This window comes from Gambusia affinis, linkage group LG22, assembly GCF_019740435.1.
Source record: "Gambusia affinis linkage group LG22, SWU_Gaff_1.0, whole genome shotgun sequence".
NCBI classification, from domain to species: domain Eukaryota; kingdom Metazoa; phylum Chordata; class Actinopteri; order Cyprinodontiformes; family Poeciliidae; genus Gambusia; species Gambusia affinis.
Window position 1 is genome coordinate 13,952,204 of NC_057889.1, and position 22,752 is coordinate 13,974,955.

Consider the following 22,752-nt stretch of genomic DNA (forward strand, 5'->3'; position numbering starts at 1 on the left):
TGCAGCTGTTTGTTGTCTTTGTTAATAATTTTAACTTTACTGCAGGTGGATGATAAGTTAAGTCTGATAAGTTAACTGTGTGACAGACATATTTAGACTAATTTAGGAGGCTTGAGGTAAATTTAGCATTTTGGGACTTAAAGGGTAAAATCTGAACTTGATCACCTGGGAACAAAGACAGAGCTTTAACACACTTCACTAATTGCATCTAATCATAGAATGAGTAATTCAGTGTGTTTCTCAGTTTGTTTAAAGCTTTGGTTTTCGATCTTTTGCATATATATGTCAAAAATTAGTTTGAATGTCCGATTTGGATGTGTGCCTGTAGTTGAAATGCTAAGCCAACATTTCTAAGAGGATTCCGACTGTAACGGCGGCTTGCTCACCAGCTAAAACAAGAATGATCTCTAAATTCAAAACTGCACTCTTCAGTTTATTTAGAAATATGGATTGTTTTCATGAAGTAGAAACTTGGACATGTATGACACAGAACAAGGAAGGTTTCCATCCTTGAGATATTAGATTATTATTATTATTATTATTATTATTATTATTATTATTATTATTATTATTATTATTATTATTATTATTATTTTTATTATTATTATTATTATTATTATTATTATTATTATTTATTATTATACCTTTTTCTTTTTTGTTTAGTTTTAAAAGGTCTTACTTGAAGTGGTCCAGGTATTTTTATATCTTGTGTAAGACTTCTCAGCTTCACATCCAGGATATTTACTTTATAAATGCTACTAATATTCTGGTAAACGCCACTTTAAAAAAATAATAATTAAAGATTCAACAATCATAATTATGTTTTTATGAAATAGAAACAAATTTTTGAACTTTTTTACATAATAATATAATGATCACAGATGAGTGGTTGCCATGGAGAGAGTTAATCTGCACTATCCACCATGAATGGGTCGCTTTGAGAATCTCACTGTATGATACTCTACAGTACAAATTCAGTCTTACTGTATCAAAGCATAAATTTAATAGAGTATAAATCAGATAGATTAATTTGTCTATGTGATTTAAAAGACAAAAAATGTACAGCTTGATTTAATTACTTACGTGAATTAGCATCCTACTGATGCTGAAATAGTGCAACACATTGATGACTGCGGTTAATCATTTTCTGTACAGCTTGATTTAATTACTTACGTAAATTTACTTTTTTATTTAGAAATTATTTAGATAATAAACACATAATCTCAATTCTGTAGTAATGTATGTAAATTACTGTATGATTGAATTAAATTGATTTTGTCTCTGAAAAGTGCTTTGAGACCACATGTATTGGAAATTGGTGCTCTGTAAATAAACTGAATTAGAGTGAATTGAAGCTGTAGCTTTCAAGCGTGCAGAATATTTTCCCCTTTTTTCCATCTTGCTCATCATAGAATAAGCTATTATTAGCTAGCCTGCTCTCTGCTACTTAACAGAAATGCTGTGTTGAGCTTCCCTGCTGTAGTTTTAAAACCTGGTTTATTCACAGCAATAATGGACGTTTCTTTACTTCTCTACTTCATTCTATGCACATCTGTGTTTTTTGACAAGCAGAAAGGGTTCCGAACCGTCGGATTTGTCTTTTGTTGGGAGCAGCTGACTATTTTTAGTATTATTATTTTTTTTATCCTGCTGAGCAGCAACAGGTTTGTTAAGGTGGTGCTGTGTTGCTTTACCCTCGATACAGTCAAGAGAAAATTAGTCGCTGTTCTCTCTGCCCTTTTAATGAAAAACTATGTTAAACAGTAGGAGATTTCAAATTGTTGTGGTTTTGAAACCATAATTTTAAAATTTTATTATAGCTTGATAGCAGTAATGAGAGTCTGCCTGCCTTCCATACATATCTACTCTACATCAGCCCTTTCTGCATTTTTCCTCTCTGGAGTGTTACCTTTCAAAATCAGGTACTAATTATTTTAGACTATCTGACCAAATCCATTTGGTTAGTTATAAGATGTAACTTCTTCCTGCATTTTTTTGAAAATTTTGCAAAGAAATAATATCACTAAAATGACATGTCAAATGTTTTGAGTGCAGCATAAGCATTCCTTGTGTGATACAATTCATTATGCTAACTACGCCCAAAGGTTGAGGTTCTGAAAAGTCTTTGTATCCTTGTGAGATTCTGCATGCAGGAGCATTTCAAACAAGTTAGATATTAGCATCGTGCATACAAGGTAAAACACGGTTGTTGGAAGAAGAGAGGCTGGTATTTTTGTTTTTAATCTTGAACTGAATTTCCATGTAGCAGCTGGAACAAATGAAGGACAAGACAGCAAGTTAGGGCCTGTTGTCATCCTGTCTGCTCTCTCCACCGCTGTTATTGATTATATACTAACCTTTCTCTCCCTGCAGAGTTTCTCTTCTAAAAATACCTCTCTAGCTTTCCACTAAACCTCATCAATTGGTGGGTGTTTGTTTTTTGCATGTGTTTATCTGTCTTTGCAGCCTATTTGTTTACGAGGTTTTTTGGTTGTTGTTTTTTTTAATCTTTTGTGTGATTTGCCTACAGTATAGTGTTTTCCATTACCTGTGAACTAACATAGTTCCCTTTTGATATTGGCAGCGAAGCCATTGTGTTAATTGTTTTTACTTTACTTTCCAGTTGTAATAATTATTGTGTTTTTATTAGAATTTTGCAGCAAAGTCTGAATTAGGGGAAAATAAAATGCATATCTTTCACGTGTGTTGCAGAGTTGGTGCGCAGACGTTTCGAGGAGCAAGGTCTCCTGCAGGGAGACTGCCGTGACTTCGAGCCCCACCTCACCATCATGAAGCTGTCAAGAGCGTCAAAACTCCGATTTCAGGCATGAACCTGCAACAAACACTATATAGAAAATGCTACAAAATTGTATTTGTTTTCATTTTAGTTTTCTCCCATGAAGGCCAGTTTTTTCTTCTTTTTTGTTGTTTGTTACAAAAATAACAACTCACTAATAAACTTTTAAATAAATATTTTATGACCAAACCTTCCTTTTAGTTGTTTGTGAAATGTTTATCTTGCATAACGTTTGCTCTTGTTACACCTACATTTTACGTTTAAGTGAATCTAGATTTGTTCCGACGTCTTCATGTCCTATGAATGCAGGGAATAAGGAAGAAAAAAATCACAATGTGTGACATTATGTAAATACCATGTTCAGTAATGGGAATTTGGTAGAAATAGAAGAAGCAAAAAGAAATGTCTCTATTAGAATAGAAGTGACACAGGAAGGACCGCATCTATTTTTTTCATCCTGTTGACATTTGATGGAAGCTCTTCCTGTCTGACGCCTACCAGACAATGTCACTGTTGTGTTACCAAGAGGATGTAAGTGTCATAAAACGGATGATTTATTCACTGAGAACTATTTTTACTTTCTTATCTCCACCAGGGAATAAAACGAGTGGAACCAGGCCTGTACTCCGACTACACAAACAAGTGAGTACTCCATTCGTCTGTAAACAGCCAATGCCAAAGCAGTGGGGTGCATTGACTTTGTTTGATGGGATTTTGTGGGTATTAACACTGGCTCATTAGATTGCAGTAATTTATGCTGTTTCCAACTTCATGCTGGATTAAGAGGGTCGCGAGGCGTCCTGGTCTCTAATGTCCGTGCAATCTCTGTTGGATTTTGGCAAATCTAGAAAAACAAATTCCAGTAGGAAGTTAATCCAGTACGCAGTCTGAAGCTGTCTTTACAATTATGTAAATGTATTATTTATTCAGTGAGCAGCCAATCTCACATGTTCCTTCTCTTTCATCAGCCTTGTTAAAGAGGATGCCAAAATTTATTTAGACAGTTACATTATACCTTTGAACTGCAGACGGGAAACCTGTTTTCTGTCAACCAGTGGGCAGTCTTTATGCGCAATTTGGAGTAGTTTGTGCTTCTAGGGGTCACAACCACAGGGAGATCAGCTCACATCAATCTCTATGTACAAAAGGCCTGATCATGGAACTATAGCTGGATGTGCTTTGGAGGACTTATCCAAATTCCTGCAGAGGATCCACGTTTTGGATGATTTGCGTTGTTATGGTGAAATCTTAATCTGGTGTGACGGGGGCACTTTAACAGTATCAAATGTATTAACGCCGCAAACCAAATCTAATCACATCTGTGCCACTTGTTTTTGGTGCTGATTGCTTTAAGATGGTTGTAAAAACTGATGTACAATCTTTCTTTAATGCTCAGATTTTTTGGAAACCAGACAGTGGAGCGTTTGGATTTGTGTTCCATGTTAAAAAAGAAGCAGCAAGATGGATATTACCACACCGAGACTTCACTACAACTAGGTAAGCACTCACAGTGAGAATCTCGGGTTCTTCACAGATCCACCAGGGGGCGCTGTCACTTTGCATATGGGATTGTGAATTTCCTTGTCCATGTAGGTTTTAATATCAAAGGGTAAAATTGTCTCACAGCACCCTGTTTTCGGATTTAATTGCCTCCATTTGTATCTCTATCACTGAAGCTGAGCCGCCGTCTGTATTTGTTATTCATTATAACGTGTGAAGCTTGGACTGATTTATCTTGCAGAGGGTCGGTAAACCTGGAGGTTGTTTTGTTCCTCACGGTAGCCAGGTGACCGTTTGATTGGGAGAGTTTTTATAGAGTCATGTTTTTTAAACACAATTTAAGCTCACCTGGGCATCAAAGGTTCGACGCAAGACAAACTGGCATAATGGAGCACAGTGGGGTTACTCTGGAGCTCATTTCCATTTCAGACTCTGCTTCCCAGTTGCTCATTACCGCCCTGCCAGTGCTGTAGAGTAAACCCCGGTCATGTTGTAAAATGCAAGCGCCAGGCTAATGAAAGTAGCACCGAAGGTGTGTGAGTTACAGCTGTGGTGTTTTAGGAAAAAAAGTAGTTTTTTTGTAGGTTCAACGTGTGTTTATGTAGAGTTTGAAGCAGTGTGTTGTTGATGTAGCCGGAAGGCTCAGTGACTCACTGAGCAGCTTGTTAATGAATTTCAGTTTTTTCAACTCATTACATAATGGGTACAAAACATTTGTCCGTCCATATGTGTTCCTGTAAGTAGGTCCTAAAGTTTGATTGGGTGTAACTTGTTGCTAAAGCATGTAGCCATAATTCACAGTTGGACCATATGCTTTTTTTCCCCCAATAAATGTGGGTCTTATTAAAAGTGAACATTGCAAAAATGCTCAAAACGTGATTGCGGGATATGGGAAAGATTAAATACAGCAGATTGATGTTTTTGAAAAATTTATGTCTGTCAACTTGGTACTGCTTGATGCAAATAAGTCTCTGGGAAAATTTGAATACCTCACAAATTTGTGTAATTTTAAGATTTTCACTCTGAAATATGTTCATGTAGTATGCAGTAATGATCACTGAGCAACCATCCTGCTCTCATTATTCTCCTTACCCTAAGAGAATAGCGAGCTTCTCACTTTGTATTTGGTTCTGGAGTTGCTTAATACATGCAATGCAACAGTTGTAACCCTTATCATGGATGCGTCCATGTGGGGTGGCCACTATCCAATCCTTGTGATTCTTCTCAACATTCCTAAATGGGTTTATTCATGGATGCAGTTTTCCTTCCACCAAACTTTCTCGCATCATTCTTGAATGCAACTTCTTTAGCAATTTCATCTCCTTCCATCCAGTCTCAGATTTTGGATGGTATCATATGTAGGGCCTTCATGCTGCACCTGCACTTGCCTTAAATTAATAATGATTAATAATTTTGTCATTCTAAATGACTGAAAGTATGAAAAGGTTTTACATTTTTACCTGAAAAATGTGGAGTTATCATGAAGCCAGCAGTCCTCTGAATTTTGAATGTGATTTTCAATAAAATTTCAATAACATCATTTTCAAAATTTTCTTGAAGTTTTATTTTCTTTTTTTTTAAATTTGTATTATTCTAATTTCTAAATTAAGCTTTACTTATAATCTGAATTACAGAAATAAATGAACAGTTTCATGATATGCTAATTACATTAAATTCACCAGTTATTACATGTCCAATAATAATAATTAATAATAGTCACAGGTCACTTACCAGCATCATACAGCAGTCATTTTTTTCTGCTTTTGGAACATCATTTTGGGACGCAGAGTAACACAGTGCTGTCCCTCCCCAACCTGTTTCTGCACACCTCCAGTGTTTCTCCTTTTTTTTTTTTTTGGCACAAAAAAGACAAATTTGACTGTAGAAATATTTCTGACTGCAAATCCTAAAGACTACTGCAGTGTGGGAACTAAATGAGCGCCATCCATCACTCTTATTAAAGTAAAACTGGTTTGAAACTACTGTGAACAAGAAGGTCAATTTCATTATGCAGCTGACTGCAGCCCCCACCCCAGCAGTTAGCCTGACTAATTAAGCAACTAATATCAGCTTCATAACTCACTGGTGTTGTCATCATCTTCATATCTTTATTCCAGACACAAAAAAGGTCCAAAGTAAAAGGATAAAACAAACAAATAAAAAATTATATTCTCCACAATAAACAAGTGCAAATTACTAATAGGTTTAACAAGAGCTTTATCTACTGTTACTTATGCTTAACAGTAGGTAAAGGTAATCGACGTTATTTGTTTGCACGAATAACTATTGCTTTTCTGCTTAAAATAAAATAAAATAGATCATAATTTAGTAGAACCATTAACACGCAATTTAAGCCTTACGTGAGAAAAACAACAACTGACTTTTAAATACGTAATAAAATGAAGTGTAGAAAATGTAAATTGTCACTTTCATTCGCGTTAACAGGATCAACGTGTTATTCACACCGACTATCACGGGTTGATAAAGAGTAGCAAAATGGTTCTTCCTTTTTTTCCACTGTCAAGTTTACTAATAGCTGTGGGTGTGGGTGTGTGTGTGTGCGTGTGTGTGTGTGTGTGTGACAGAGAGCTGTCAGTTTCAGTAGACGTGGGCTGTCACGGTGTTTCGTGGATCACTGGATTTTACAGGAGAGCGGCGGTGTGTATGTGTGTGGGAGTGAGAAACAGAGCAGAGGGATGTTTACCTCACACATCCCCTCATCAAAAGGAAGCTTGTGTTTTTGCGAAGAGCTTCCCCAAAACAAGACATGCATATTTAAAGCTGAACATCATCTGCACTTCTGCTGTTTTGCAGCAGAGGATGATAAACTGGAGAGTTTACAAACAGAGTGATGATTCTTACTGTGTGTAAGTGTGCTAGAAGTGAAGGGAATTGTTCAGATGAACATACATTTGTACAATTTTCATCCCATTTTTTCTCCAGAAGTTGTCAAATGAACTGTAAGTGTTTTAGAAAAAGGAAAAAAAACAAAAACCCATGGATATATTTTTTTGATAAGGTTTAGCAAAAAGAAGTCCTGAGCGTTATTAGTTGACGACAAGTTCCAATAATGTCTCTTTATGATTCTTTTTGAAACTTTAGATTAACTCTCTTGTTGTCAAACTCAATTCCAATGATCAAACAAGTACAATAAACTTCAATTTAATTCCAATAGTTAAAGTAATTTAATAATGCCCAGTCGAATAAAAACCTCATTTTGATCAAGCATGTGGCGAGAGTAAAAACTCTATTTGTAGATAGAAAGTAGGTAAAAAATAAGCCAATAAAAGGAAGAACAACAAGTGTAGTGGCTTGAAAAAGGTAAACATTGTGCAGCAAAAATACACAGTAAAGAATGATTTGAAAGGATCTAATAATTTGACAGAAGTGGGTGTTACCCGTTCCCCGTTCCCATTAAGAGCCAGGATAAAGGCGATAAATGATGGTAAAAGAATCTGTGTTTTTATTCACTCAAACGGAAGACAACTGAAATCCGACAGAAATGATCGGTACAGCAGCAGCTTCTACAGGGACGGTTCTTCCATATCCTGATTGAGTTCCTGTGCTGCACCCAACATTTAAAAAAACTCGGACTACTCGTTTCACTTTTAATTGAAAGCGGCATGAGAACTGAAGGGAAAAAGAAAGCATTCAGCATTCTAAAAGTCCCTTGGTTTAAAAGAGGCCAGCATTCACAGTTGGGCTTTAAATATCCATAGTCTGAGGCCAAAACACATGATGAGCAGTATGTGTGGCATCGCTCTCTCCTTGGGAGGGCCTTTGTTCAGATAACACTCTGTAGTTTCACGGCCGACACAAAATAATCCAGAGGACAACGATAAAAAAAAAAGTGATTCTTTTATGCACAGTTCAACTAATTTACCCAAGAAACCGATCATACTGTAAATAGTTTAAAGCAGTGTCTCTCCTACAGGGCAGCTTCAAGTCAATCTGGCACAAGACCTGGAAATGAAGAAATGCATTTCCAAATTACTATGTTTTCATTTTACTTTTGATTGATGTGTTTCTTATTTGCTAAATAGAGTAGTTTAAATGAGAAAAACTCAATTTTGTTTTATATCGAGAGAAAAATCCCAGTTGGTCAATGTTAATGACCGATCTTCAGTCTGCTGTGTGTTAGATATTGTTGAAGAGCTTACAAAATGTACGTTCAGAGTCTGTATAATTCAAACTGTACTTATTCTAATGCTTTCTAAATCCAGGCACAGGCTTAGATAAACGCTCATTTTACGCTCTTTGTGACAACCCATTCTTGTGGAGCAAGTTTGCTAAAGTTTTTGGCTAATGTTAGTTGCTTTACTCTGTGTTGACATGACTCATTTAAATTCAAGCCTTCACATCGTTCAGGGCAGTTCCAGTTCTTCGTGTGTGAGCAAACCTTTCCGAAAAAGTTCTTCTTCTTCTTTGTAAATTTAGCAGTTTCGCTTTGAACAATTTAAATTTCAGCATCCAGTGTTTCAGTTGCTCCTTGTGGGGCTTTTTGCACATGGCCTATAACACAATTTTGCAAGAGAGCAGTATAAAAACAACTTTTTATAAAAACCGGTAGAGCAAATTGCAACCACACATTTTGCTGGGATTGAGGCAGACATAAAATTTAGAACGTCAATCAAGAATCCATCAGATAGTAGACATCCCTTGTTTAGAGTAGTTTCAGAGATTAAATTAATGATGTCATACGTGGTTATAGAAACATCAATGCAAGTGGTGGAAACATGAAAGATGGTTTAGAAAGCAATGTGCAAGCACCGATTCTTGACAGCATCAGAGTCCAACACATCCCTTATATCTAACAGGAAGCCAGTGAGGTTTACTAAGGCTTTTAGTGGTGAATCCCAGAGGACAGTGTCTGATTGTACTTATAGACATGTTAATCCTGTAATCCTTTAAAACATAATCCACAACGGAGTCTGTTATTTACTGTCCAATAGTTCAGGGTTGTATGATGAGGGGGATGCTAAAATATAAGGAGAATACTACAACAGCAACTCAAGATTTACTGTTTATACTAATAAACTTTAAGTTTTCCATGTTTGACATGCAGGGATTTGGCATAATTACCTCCAGACTTTCTTTGTCAGCATCAAACGGGACATAAAAGGTTTTAAAGCCAGAGCACTTCGAAGAGGAATATTTAAGTTTCGTTCTGTTCTCTTTCTCCATGCTTCTCTGTAGGAATGTGACAGCGATGTGTAAGCTAAGAAACTGTAGATGATTCATTGTGTAGGCATGTGTGTGTGACAAGGAAACCATCACTATTGTGTCAGCAACAAGACTGCTTGTTACGTAAAATGTAAGGAATGTTTAAACAGTTTGATTTTCACTTTGCCGGACAAATCGTTGCTCTCTGTGAAGGAGAGCTTTTTAAGGGAGAGGAACTTCAGAATATCCAAACATCGTAGTCTTGGCGGTTCAGGTTTTTTCTTCCAGATGGCCCATGCGACACCCTCAGCTGATCTGCGTGGGTGAGACTGTTTCAGGAAAATGATACATGTGGCTGCTGTCACGGCCTGCTGGCATTTACAGTATGAAATGGTCACACTCACAGCTGCTTACCCAGAAACAACAGAAACTGTATCTAAGCATTAATGCTTACAAACTGCAGCCCACACACTTAGATGCACTGCATCCCAGCTGCAAATGTCTGTTAATGAAGCTGCTTCTTTGCTCTGTGGCATTTTAGTATTTAAGACAAGGTTACGTTTGCAAAGACTGTACTGCTTGATGTATTTATTTATTTTTTTCTCCGTTAAAATCTTTTGCCAGCAGTCATTTTCTGCTCACTGGCCAAAAATCCAGATGAATCACTATAATCATTTGCATATCAGAGAGCAAATATCCCTCTGGAGACATTCAGAATATGAAAGAAATCTCACAGGAAAGTGATGACAAAAGACAGTTAAATATTGCCCACGGTGCGAAGGGGCTAGAACTAAACCGTGTCCATTTCTTAGTCATATTGACACTACTTTGGTTACAAACATAGATTTTTGCATTGTTTTTTTTGACTGATTCTAATCAGCTGGAAGGAAAATAAGGTTCGAACTACGAAACAAATCAATTACCACTGAACCTTTACCCTATTGAAAGTTTTAAGTGTTAATGTGTTAAAGCAAAGGTCACCAACTGAATTTGCTCAAGAGTCAGAATGTGTAAGCAGGCAGTCGAGGGGCTTTCTTTTAATTAGATACGTTTCTGGAAATAATGAGCAGTTTCAGATTATGAGGCCTGGCTTAACACTTCTAATGGGGGATCCTGAATGTTTTTGCAGACCAGTAGAAAGGCAAAGGTGGATTACTTCCTAACCTTTCATGGGAACCTTTGGAAACAAAGGGCTGTAATTTGCACACACTATTTTAAAAACATGTGTATTTGCCCAATAAGCACTTTAACATCTACCATATTGCATAGAAGTAGTAGTTCCAGAACTCTTCATGTATTGCGTTTGACATGAATGTTCATTATTAACACGTAGTTAATAAAAAACCCCAACAAAAAATGCACTTCCAAGCTCAAAATATTTTGCCATCACAAATATTGATGTTGCAGTTGATGCGTACCAAATGTATTTACAATATAATTGTCAGTTAATAACAAGCAAAAAGAAAAACAAAATGAATTATTATATAATGAAAAATATTCAGGTGTATTCTGTAGTTTGAAATATATTCATCTCCATGGCATGCATCTGTGTCTGTAAAAGTTGTGAAAAAATAATTGGAAATGGTCTTGTTAAAATTAATTTGGTATGATTGAAAAATGAGCAAAAATAATCTTTCTCACTTATATTAACTTATATTCACTTATAAATATTAATGTATACCAGATATATCTTCATTACTACATTACTTTATGTGTAAAATTTCCACTGTGGCTGATGGAAAGTCTTGAGATGCATTGTGGGTAAGGTGGAGTGTCTCGATTTGTTCTCTGCAGCCATAATCAAAATTGATTATTTCAGCCATAGTGTAGGATCATTTATTATTTGTCTATTTGCTTTTTTGATCCCATGTCATCAACACTAAGGTTTGTTTAAACTGGAATGCAAGGCTTAATTTATTGTCTGATTAATTATGGAGGCTTTGAAACAAACAGGCTTCTGTCATTGGTAAATAGACAGACCATAGAATGTTACCCTCTACAGAAATTCCAATTAACCCATTTACACTACTTTTTTTTTGCCTCTCACACACACAAGCTTGTTGGTAATTGGGGAGCAGAAGATGTCACATGGTCTCTGGGTTGGACGGCTAGTCTACTGAAGGTGTTTTCTCCTGTGTATTGCAGCTAGGAAATCTGCTTGGGGAATGAGGTTAATTTGTAATTAATGTGTGGTAAATATAGAAGGTAACTGTCCAGGGAATTCTGGCAGCGTTGGTGTGTGAGAGCTGATGACATTTGGGATACTCCTGAGAATCGCATCAACAAGAGTCCGGGATCCTGTTGAGTAATCTCAATTCCCAGAGTGTAATGAATGGAACCGTGTCTGTTTTTGGGGTGATTGAGAAATAAGCAAAGAAGCCAAATCATTTAACCAAAGCCAACATGTTGTTTGTAATTTTAGATATAGTTCTGAATAGTTTTTGTGAGGGATTTGTTTTTGTTCGCACAGCAATCTTTTGACTTAAAAAAGCGGATAAATGGGGTAAACAACATGCGGCTGACACCTTACGAGGGGTTTATGTTGCGCAGAGGAGGCGCCGTGAGGTGAGATTAGGGAGGAAGAACGAAGGGAGAGAGATGTGGGTTAAAGAAAGATGTCACCAACTGAGCAGAAGGAGGTATGGAAAGACAAGTTAGAAAGATTGCAAAGGGCGGAATCAGAAATGTGATAAACAGCACAGATAAATGGGAAAGAATGGGAAAGAAAAGACAGAGACCTTGCAAAAGAAGCAAAACTGAAAAGACTGCGGAGTAAAGGGGCAAACAGGCTGGCGAGATTTACGGAGAGGGAAAATTGAGAGCCTGAGTGAAGGTGACATTAAACAGATGACCAAATTGAAGGTTGATATTTAAAGGACACAAATAAAAAAGAATCAGGGCATCAAGCAGCAAACTGAGCAAGACTGAATCTGGGTTTGATTAGAGTTTTATTTTATCTTCATCATGATATAACGTTTGCGTCAGAAAGTGTAAATAATACGGATCAAAGTAAAAAAAAATAAAATCCTAACACCATGGAAAAGACTGCATTTACCAGGAACTAGCAGGAAAATTCCTGAGGCGTAAAAACTGCACGATCAGAGATGCATGAAATACTCCAGAGAGCAAAGCAGCTCAGAGATCAGTGGTGAGTTTGTTCAACAGAATCTGAATGAACACTGTAAAGCCTGAAAGTTTGTGTTGAAGAATGAGGCATTTCATTAGGTTCACCTGGTTTAAGGCGGATGAGCAGCATGACAAGGCGCACATTGGGAAAATAACTCTCAGTTCAGCTGGTAATGCTTCATTTTTTGATCTCCCTAAACTACAGACAGTCATCCTCTCAGAAAGAAACATCCATCCATCCATTTTCTGTTCACCCTTGTCCCTAATGGGGTCAGGAGGGTTGCTGGTGTCAATCTCCAGCTACGTTCTGGGCGAGAGGCGGGGTTCACCCTGGACAGGTCGCCAGTCTGTCGCAGGGCAACACAGAAAACAGACGGGACACACAACCATTCACACACACACTCACACCTAGGGAGAATTTAGAGAGACCAATTAACCTGACAGTCGTGTTTTTGCACTGTGGGAGGAAGCCGGAGAACCCGGAGAGAACCCACACATGCACAGGGAGAACATGCAAACTCCATGCAGAAAGACCCCAGGCTGCAGCGCTACCAACTGCGCCACTGTGCAGCCCCAGAAAGAAACATTTGCAGTTTTATACTATCTTACTAATTCCTGAACAGAATTAGTTTTGAACAGTTTCTGCAAGTTTTTTTTTTTTTTTTTAGAAAACCTGTAAATCTGTGATGACAAGAAATTCAGTTAGGGATCCAGGAGATGCACCAATCGGCAAATTACATTGAAAGCTGCCGTGTTGCAGAATATTTACCTTTTTCAACAAGATCTGATCAAAATTACTACCGGCTGTTTCTTTTCTATGTTTGATAAAAGAAAGATTTGTTAATGTTACATTGTTAAATTGAATACAACATGACAGAAGACACTTAAGGGCTTTGTATCATGAAAAAAAATCCTTGTTTATTTATATCAAAGGGCATCATAAACCAAATGCTATAGTTGCAGTGGCTACCACTGCAACTATAGTAAATTTAGCAATTTAACACTGAAAGAGTTTGAGGACCTAATCAGTCCACTGTAGTTTTTTATTAATCAACTATTTACTGAATAAATACCTTACCGTATGAGATGCAGGCTAGATACCTAGAGAAATAATTCTGTTGTTTTATCATATCAGATCAAATTAAATCAGTTCTGTTAGATCATTGCTAAGGATTGTCTGAGCAATTTAATTATGTTGAGCTGGTGATTTACTGGTTCTCAGTTTTTGATGTATCAGACTCTTGGCAGCGTATCAAGATGCAATCTGTATTATTGACCACAAAGCACCGTCCCTGAACAGTATGAGAAAGTGTTGAGATGTTGATTGCACACTCTTGTTCCCAATATCGGAATTTTGTTCAACACCTTATTCTGCTCTACACTGAAAAATATATTAGGTAGCAAAATGCATTGTCATAAAAATGTGTGAATGCGTAAAGGGAAGTGACTGAAATCTTTTAGCAATGTGGAGTATGAATAGTTGGATTTGCTTTTTATTGTTATTCCAGATATTCAGTGTTATGGGGGAGGGACTCCTTTGGGAATGCTAAGTGCCTGGCATGTCACTTTTAGCCTTGACATCTCTGTGACCATAGCATACACACAGGACTCTCCGGGATTTTCATGAAAACACATTATGATTGATGCATTTTATGTATGGTGTATATAAACATTTCATTTCATTTTCTTTTCTTAATTATTCCGGTATTTACCATTACACCAGATCCGGGAGCCACTGTTATCTGACTGATGCAGTTGTTTCATCCATAGTGTGCCTTGTGACTACATACTGAGGCACTGATGGTTCGTATTTGCTAAACAAAAGACAATACTGTTGCAATGTTTCCTCTGGCCATCTTCATTTCTAAATATAAAATAACACACTAAAAGGTGCCCTCTGCTTCTCACCTAATTGGAAATCAAAACATTTAGCACAACTTTTCAAATTGGGAAGAAATATTTACAGGTAAAATGTTTTTTTTTAGAATCCAGATAAACTGATTTGGTGAAATTATAGGCACTGTCTGTGTGCATGACGGTAAAAAGTGTCTGTTGACGAAGATATACGAGTTCACTGTGAATCAATCGGGCCTTGTCAGGATCAGATCTCAACACTACAAGATGCTACAAATAGCAATCCTCGCAGCTGTATGCATGTAAATCTGGGGAAAACAAAGCGATTGTCTTTAAGGTAGCAGCTGTGAGTTCAACGCCGCAGTCAGAGCCAGCAAACCTTGGTCATCTGACACAGCTGAGCTCAGTGGAAAACGCTCCATGTATGTTTGTGTGTTGGTGTCTCTATTTGCTGACCTCCTCTCACCTCTTGTTTGTGACGCTCCATTAACGCTGCTACTTGGGGAAAGGTTTTTAATGAAGCAGTTTTTGATTGTCCACATGCAACTACTGAAAGCATCGCTGCAACTGGTGGAATGTAAATCTACTGGTAATTATCAGTTCTGTTGAGGGGAACCACCAGGGGAGCTTGAATAAAAGCCTGAAAAGCCTCATCTTTAGTGTTTGTAACACCCTTAAGTCGATTGTTACATGCAGTGCAGCTATGTACACCAGCTGGTGACCAGATTGGCCTCTCTGAGACTAGAAAATCTTTTTTATTCTAACCATAAGCCTTAAGCTTCATCCTAAACCCTACGATTTTGCGCTGATGGCTGCATTCTTTGGTGCAGAAGTTGTTAAAACTTAAAAGTTATTTACTTTGAGTATTAGTGATGTGGTGAAACATAAAATTTAAAAACACACTATATTCTCAACAACATATCGAGACACGGCTGTGGTTCATTCAGGGTTTGAGAGAGAACAAGACGCTCAGCGGCAAACAGAAAGGCTAAATGATTACATTTTACACTTGTGACCTATCAATATCTGATAGTAAGCGTACAGGATTTGGAACTGTTTCAGACTTTTGGAAATCTTCAAGTTAGCGTAAGATGCTGTATTTTCTGTTGAGTTTACACAGTAACTGCTGATTCTGTGATGTTAGCCAGAGGAGCTGCTAAAGACAGTCTAAATGAGAACTCTAATTTTACTAACATTCAAAACTAGAAATGAAATTATGATTCGGGGAGGTCTCTAATCCAAATGTTTGAATAAATATTTAGTGAATTTTTCTAGACTTTTTTTCTAGAAATTTTTCTAGAAATTTCCTCCCATTGCATCGAACCTTTTCTAAACAAACATCTTTATTGACAAACATTCTGCTCCCTGGTAGGATCCTGATTTTTATTCCTTTCCTCTGTCTAAAACTTCTGGATTCCCCCTTAAAAACACAGAAAGGCTCCAGCCAGCTGGGCAGATAAAGACCGGCATGGCTCTGGTCAGATTGTTTTCCCATTATTGCATTCCTGCTCTGCCCAGCAGGGCATAGTCCCATTTATTTTCCCAGTCCACTGAGAGTTTCGCCTTACAGTACATAGCCCACTGGAAACATTTCAGCCACTTTCATGAGTTACTGATATTCATTCATTGATCCCGGTTTAGTCGGGTGAAAGTTTGTGGGAAAAGTTGCTGCTGAGACAGACGAATCTGTCTCTCAGTATCTTAAGACTTGTCAGTTGATGCTTTGAACCTTTTTCACTCACCAATCAATTTGGATTTTACTCCCAAAGAACCAGATTGGAGTTTGAAGTCTCTGACGCTGCAAAGGTGCTCACACACAAAACTATTTACTTGATGTGCTAAGGGTGGGTTATTTGTACCAACCAGATTAACTAAAACTTAATGCCCACTATGTTAGGCAGTTGTAGCATTATGCCGGTTCCTTTTAAGAGAGAAAGATGTAATCTAAGGCTTGAACACTGTGAGGCCAAATCTGATTGATCTTAGTTGATTGTCCTGACCTTTTCAGGTTTTAATACCACCAGTTGACATTTGTGAACACTGTCCAGTCCTGTGCATTCATGTACAGGGCTGTCAATTGTGATACTAGAATGTGTCTTTCAATGCATTAATCAGATGGCTGTTATGAACCCTGAGCATAAAACTGCACAAGTCAAAGAAGCTCAACTGCACAACCCCCTGAACTGGTGCTAAAAAAATTTTAAAAAATTGCACAATCCGTTTAGAAAATAATATTAATTTTGAGTCTTACTGAGCATTCACAGCAGTCCTGTTGAATAAAACTCTGGTTTGTTTGTGGATGTGTAGTCGAACTCTGGGCTGCCTAAAAACAGCCCACTTCAAGTAAACCAAAGGGAGGAAGCGGGGATTGTGGGTAAACACACCTAAAAAAAGCTTTAAAAAACATGCATCTATCAAGATGGCTGGAAGAAATCTCTCAGTCACATGCGGACAGGCAGATGAGTTAAAGCCCTTGATATTTTGGGTTATCAAGGTGAAAGTGTATCACAACTGCTGGGACGCCCTCGCAAGAACAATACATTTCCTTAGCTAGTTGGCAGGAAAGTGGAGGCTTTCAGTTTCACCCATACATCAGACCAGTGCTGCAAAAAGGCGACAAAAACTTCACTAACACTATATAAACAAAAATAACATGCTTATAATTGGCTATTTCCAAATAGCTGGATGCCATTTTTGTTCATCTCAGCTTCACCAGAGGTAAGGAAGGGAGTTCAAAAGGTCAGATTCGAGCTGAATCCCTAGTCATGTGCACTGGACTATTTGTAAGAGTAAGAGTTGTACATAACATCGAGGTGGTTAATACCACCAGTGTTTCTGCTTGGCTCTGTAGAAACTGGAGTTATAGAAAAGCAAACCAATCCCTAAGAGCTGTGATGAGCATCTTGCTGGCTGTTTGTGGAACTAACATCTTTACAGAAACCACACATTCTGGTCACAGAGAGTTTAGACTTTCACCTTCGAGGATGCTTTCTGCTAAAACTAGCAACCGCAGACACTTTCCCTGGCTGTCAGTCTGATAAACACTTAACAGAATGCTCGGATCGATGCAGTTAATATTTACACTAATTCAACTTTCTTATTTGGTTTTTTTTGCAATAACATCGTACACATGAATGCAGTTGCTTTTCGTTTGTCACCAAATTGTCTATATTTAAACTTAAATGTCTGTGCATTGAGGGTGCAGTGGAATCGAAGTCAAATTCCTTGTTGGTGGGTACAAACCAGGGTGATGAAGTTGATTCTGAGATGGTATTTGCTGTACAGCTAGTGCCTTGGATTATTTGATTGTGTGCATTTTCTCCAGCCACCCACAGGACAAGCTCTTCGACTTGGCTCTTCAATATGCCAACCACAGCCTTGATTATAAGTGTGTGCATTGCCCTCTAAGCTCCGGCTGTCTGGCTGCTCAATTCACACTTCACCAAATGAATTATCTTTTTCATCATATTCTGCATAAAATAAAGAAAGCCTTGTTTTTGGGGGGGGTTTTCTGCATATTCTGATTCATAGTGGAATGACTTCTGAGACTGTACAGCCCTTTTAAATACATTTAAAAGGGCCTCTAAGCAAACATTAGCAATAAACATAATTTTCTGAAACGTTTTCATCTGACAGTGCCTGGTTTCATTCTAAGTATTTTACCTTTTTTTTTCGCCCACCATGAGGTCTTTTTGTGGGCTCTAGTGTCCCTTATATGACAGCAGGCTGACAGGAAAGAGGGAAGGAGAGGGAGAAAGACATGCGGTAAATGTCAGTTGGGTCCTGGAATCGAACCCGCGACGGCCGCGTCGAGGACTCAAGGCCTCCAAATGTGGGTTGTGCTATCCCCTACGCCACCACAGCACGTCCCAGTATTTTACTTTTTAAAATTGTTTTTAATGAAAATTGTTATTATGGATCTAATGAGCACATTAGATTCGCTATCTGCTTCGTATTGGTGCCAATACTAGAGCGTGATCCCAAACAGAAAGATCATGAGAACATTAAAAAGACAGTATAACCATTGCGTTGATTTTTGCTCTCTCAGAAAGGGAGTAGCAGCACCCAAACGGTCCCATTCAGCAAGATAAACAAATACATCTTTCTCTGCGCTTTAGTTGCTTCTTAAGCTCTATTCATCTTTTTAACGGCTCTTAAAAGGTCCCAGTGCAGACATTTCACACGCCAACAAATTATGAACAGCAATTCATGTCGTTACCCTCGCTTGGTCAGTCGTCATTTATTAGGCTGCTCTACAAACCCCTTAAGCTAAACTCTTGTTTTCTCTCTTTAGCTATAACACGTGCAATTCCGAAAACCAACATAAATAATGTTGGATTATTTTCTTTCTTATAACTGTGGATTAAAAATTACACTCATCATAAGAAACCCATTAAACCTAAAGCATCTGTTTATTTTCGCCTCTAAACTGTTTCCACAGTTTATATTGTCGTCTGGCAAACTTCAAATTTGAGTCAACACAGAAAAGTTAAAATAAATAAAAAACTAAACGTCAGCTCTGATCATGGAAGAGGAAGTCATTTTTATACCCTCCTGTCTCACGACCAAAAGTAAAGAAATACTTGCACAGACGGCGTGTTCATCCCAGTATTTATCACAGATTCAAACATTAGTTTTTAAATTAGCAGACTAACGTGAACTGGTTAAAATCAGCATTTATGACAACACACCTTCTCTAAATGGCAAGTAAAACCTACTCAGCTTGTTCACTCCAGTTATTTCCCCATGCATACAGTGAGCCTGTATCTAAAATATTCAGAAGAAAATACAACTTGGGAAGCTGAAATACACAGGAGCAGTACTTCAGGAGCTCAATTCATTTTCCTTGGCTGTACACTCAAGAGTGGAAATAAGAAAGACTGTAGATGTTAGGTTCTGTGGTGGCACTGAAACAGTTTCCACTGCACATATTAAAGTGTATTAAGGTGGATTTTGTGTTTGAACAACTAAAACGGTTGTATGCACTTTTAGAGGCCATCACAATAACAGCAGATTTTAGCTTTTCACAGGCAACTGTGGGCACAACACACTGCAAATACCAGGGATCAAATGTATGAATAATTAACGTGGGATGGATGTAGGACATAGGATGGATATAAATGTAGGTATTTAGTGAGAATATTCCCAAAACTGGACACAACTCTGATAAATCAGAAGTAATAAATATGATTTTGGACAATAAACTACATTGGAAGTAAATGTATTTTATTGTCCAAATAAAATAAAAAATAAAATAAAATGTTCTGATTGTGCAGGACTGAATTCAATGCCGAGCAGAAGTGGTCATGTTTTATTTAGTCCATTTCCATCTGGATCAGCCAGGATGTCTGCTGATGTCCAGTCCTAAAGGACCCTCATGTTGTCGACACAGTGGTGGATTTTTAGCTGGATTTGTGTCAGTGAGTACAGCTCAAAGATTTGTAGCTGCCACAGCAATGCGCTATATCCTTACTCTTGGGGGAATTATAGAGAAAATAATGCAGTCAGATTTTGACAGACTTCAGACAAACAGTCCAAAGTTAAGTTGATACATTTTACTTTGTCTTAACCTTGGAGTCAGGTGTTAAGGTCCTATGTAGCATTTGTTTAATATTTTTTAAATGATGTTAGCGTTTAAGTTGATATTCAATGTTGCTAAACATTATCAGCCTTGTCTTCTGACCATTTCTAAATATTAGTGATTTAAGAATTTAATGTTAAAAATATTTAAATCAAATTTGTATCTATTTAAGATGCATTTGAATGCAGCAAGATATAGATGTAGGTCTCATAAATAAGACAGTCGAAAGCAGTGGAGAGCTGCAGCTGCCGGCTGTGATGAGGAGGCGGAGCTTGTAAGTCCCCCTCCCCCTCCTCTCACACACACACACACACACGCACACACACACACTCTTCCACAGTAGTGTCTGCTGTCTCCCCATACATGCTGTCGCTCCCTTTCCCTTTCCCTCGCTCACATGCCAGCCGCACTGAGAAGCGTGCTGTTGATACAAACACTCCCATGCTCCATCCCACCTCCTCTGTCCTAGTCCACTTAAACACACATGTAATTTTTATCTTACTCATACATGCTCCTCCTCCGCGTTCGCCACGTCAAATGCAAAAAAAAAAAATATTCTTTTAGTCTCCTACACACTCCAGCTCTTCCATTCCCTCTTTCTCTCTTCCTGCCTCTTTCTGATGCACACACCCCTCCTCCCCGTGTCAGCGCAAAGTAGAGCAAGAGCAAGGAGCCACTCGTTAATTTTTTTTTTTTTCCCTCCCAGCATCTGCTGTCTTGCTCTGGCTTTTTTTTTTTTTTGGCTGCACAAGAGAAAGGGAGTCTTTTTGTTTTTTGTTTTTTGTTTTTTTTGTTGTTGTTATTGCCTCCATCTTCACCGGGTCTGTCTGCTGTTTTGAGAGTGTAAAATCAGTGCTACAGAACAAGAGGAGAAAGAAAAAAAAAAATCGTGAAGAAGCAGGACGCCGTCGCTCTCCGTCTGTCATAGAACGAGGAGCTGAGGGAAAAACAGGGGCTACAGCTGGGAGAGGGCAACGGGAGAAGAGGAAAGGAGGCGCCATGGGTCAACTGTGCTGCTTCCCTTTCTCCCAAGCGGAGGAGAAAATCAGTAAGTGTCTCCGGCTCCCGACTTCAGGCGTGGGCTTGTGTTGTTGGAGAAGACAGTTGGATTGGTATTCTCAATGGTGCTGTCTGTGGGGACAGACTGCGTGCGTGCACCGTGGAGAGACGTGTGTTTCGTCTTGTCAGCGCTCCACATGTGTGCACGCTAACATGCATGTCTGTGCGGTGACCTAAGGAGGAGTGCCTGTGAAAGAGTGACTGGGGGCCATTTAATTGAATTTGTTAGCAGTCTCGGCTATTGTAAATAAAAGGTCATTTTTCCATTAATACCTTTATTTAACCACATTTCCGCTTTAAGTAAATACTTGTCTTCTTGTAGGATTTTTTTATTCTGGTAGTAGCACCCTTGTTCTCTAACATGGTATTATTTGGTGTTTGACATTGTATTCAATAGACTGTTTTGATGGTTCTCTGATTATGTAGTTTATCCTGGATGTTAAATGTAAAATTCCCAAAATATTAAAAGAAAACCTCCCCAAAGACCGAAAAAGATTCCATTTTTCTCCCACATTCTTTGTGGACGTGTTTCATGTTGTTCTTTATCAATTTCTACCAACTGTTGAACAGCAGGGCAGTGAAAGAAGCAGCAGGTTGATAATTGCATGTGTGTCCTTGCTCACACGCGCCAAACAGAACAGGGATGTGCTTCTAAAATCAACACTTGTTTGCTCGATAGATTCATTCATGATCAAAAAGCCTTTGTGACGGTTCAGCATCTTTCTTTTGAAAGAAAGCTAATTGTGGAGAGCTGACAGGGCATGCTGCATTTTAACTCTGTGATCTGAGCTCTGTGTGTGTGTTGATGCCATTCAAGTCTCTGATCAGCTCAGGGTGATATCCTGGTGTTTAATCAATCCATTTCTCACCGACAGACTGAAGAGATTTACTCACTAAAAAGAGAAGACTTCTTTTTAAAAAGGATTTTCCAAGCTGTTCTACATTAATACAAAACAGAACGAAAAGACAGTGATAACAAAACTAACACCAGGACACGTATATGCCAAAATTATACCAATAAACAAATTGTGTCATACAATACATACATATATATTGTATATGTTATAATATATATGTAATTAATACTGTAATAATATAATTACAAAATGTATCACTTATTTTGACCAAGGATAGAGGCTAGTAAAATAAATATTTTTCTAAAAATTCAACTAATCTTTTCTCAGATCTGGTGCTTTACACCAGTTACTATAAGAATCGCAGCTGTTGTGATAAACAGTACATTGTTTTCAGTCACATGTTCAAACTTATTATCGTATTTATTTATTTCTTTATGCCTTCACACAATCAGCTCTTTTTTGAAAATCATATTTGTTTCATTTAACTCTTAAGCTCGGACTGTAGAAGACTGAGAAAATGGACTTTATCTGCAATAGGGAACAATTTCCAAGTGTCATGCTCTTAAATATTTTCTACATCGCTCTGGGGTTGTCATCCGTTCGTGTGCAGTCATGGGGCACAGTTCGATCTGATTTCTCCACATCTAGACCACCACGACTTTCTCAGAAAGAAAAAAAAAAAATGGCATGTAACTCGTTTTACACAAAGTCAGTGTGGTTAAATAAAGGTTTAGATGTAAAGTGAAAGTAAAAATCTGAGTATCTCACTAGATGACGGTGACGATGAAGGGGAATGTCTATTGGGCGTAATTTAA

At 37.9% G+C, this 22,752-nt stretch overlaps 1 protein-coding gene across 2 annotated transcripts in view; it reads left to right on the forward strand.

The window, feature by feature from the left end:
* LOC122825176 (A-kinase anchor protein 7-like) overlaps positions 1-22,752 on the forward strand; it is a 42,620-nt gene that overhangs the window by 4,246 nt on the left and 15,622 nt on the right. For both annotated transcript variants that reach the window (XM_044106344.1, XM_044106345.1), the window contains exons 7-9: positions 2,713-2,825; positions 3,393-3,439; positions 4,194-4,294. In XM_044106344.1, the coding sequence (XP_043962279.1) occupies positions 2,713-2,825; positions 3,393-3,439; positions 4,194-4,294 (261 nt within the window). The remainder of the gene's footprint in view (positions 1-2,712; positions 2,826-3,392; positions 3,440-4,193; positions 4,295-22,752) is intronic.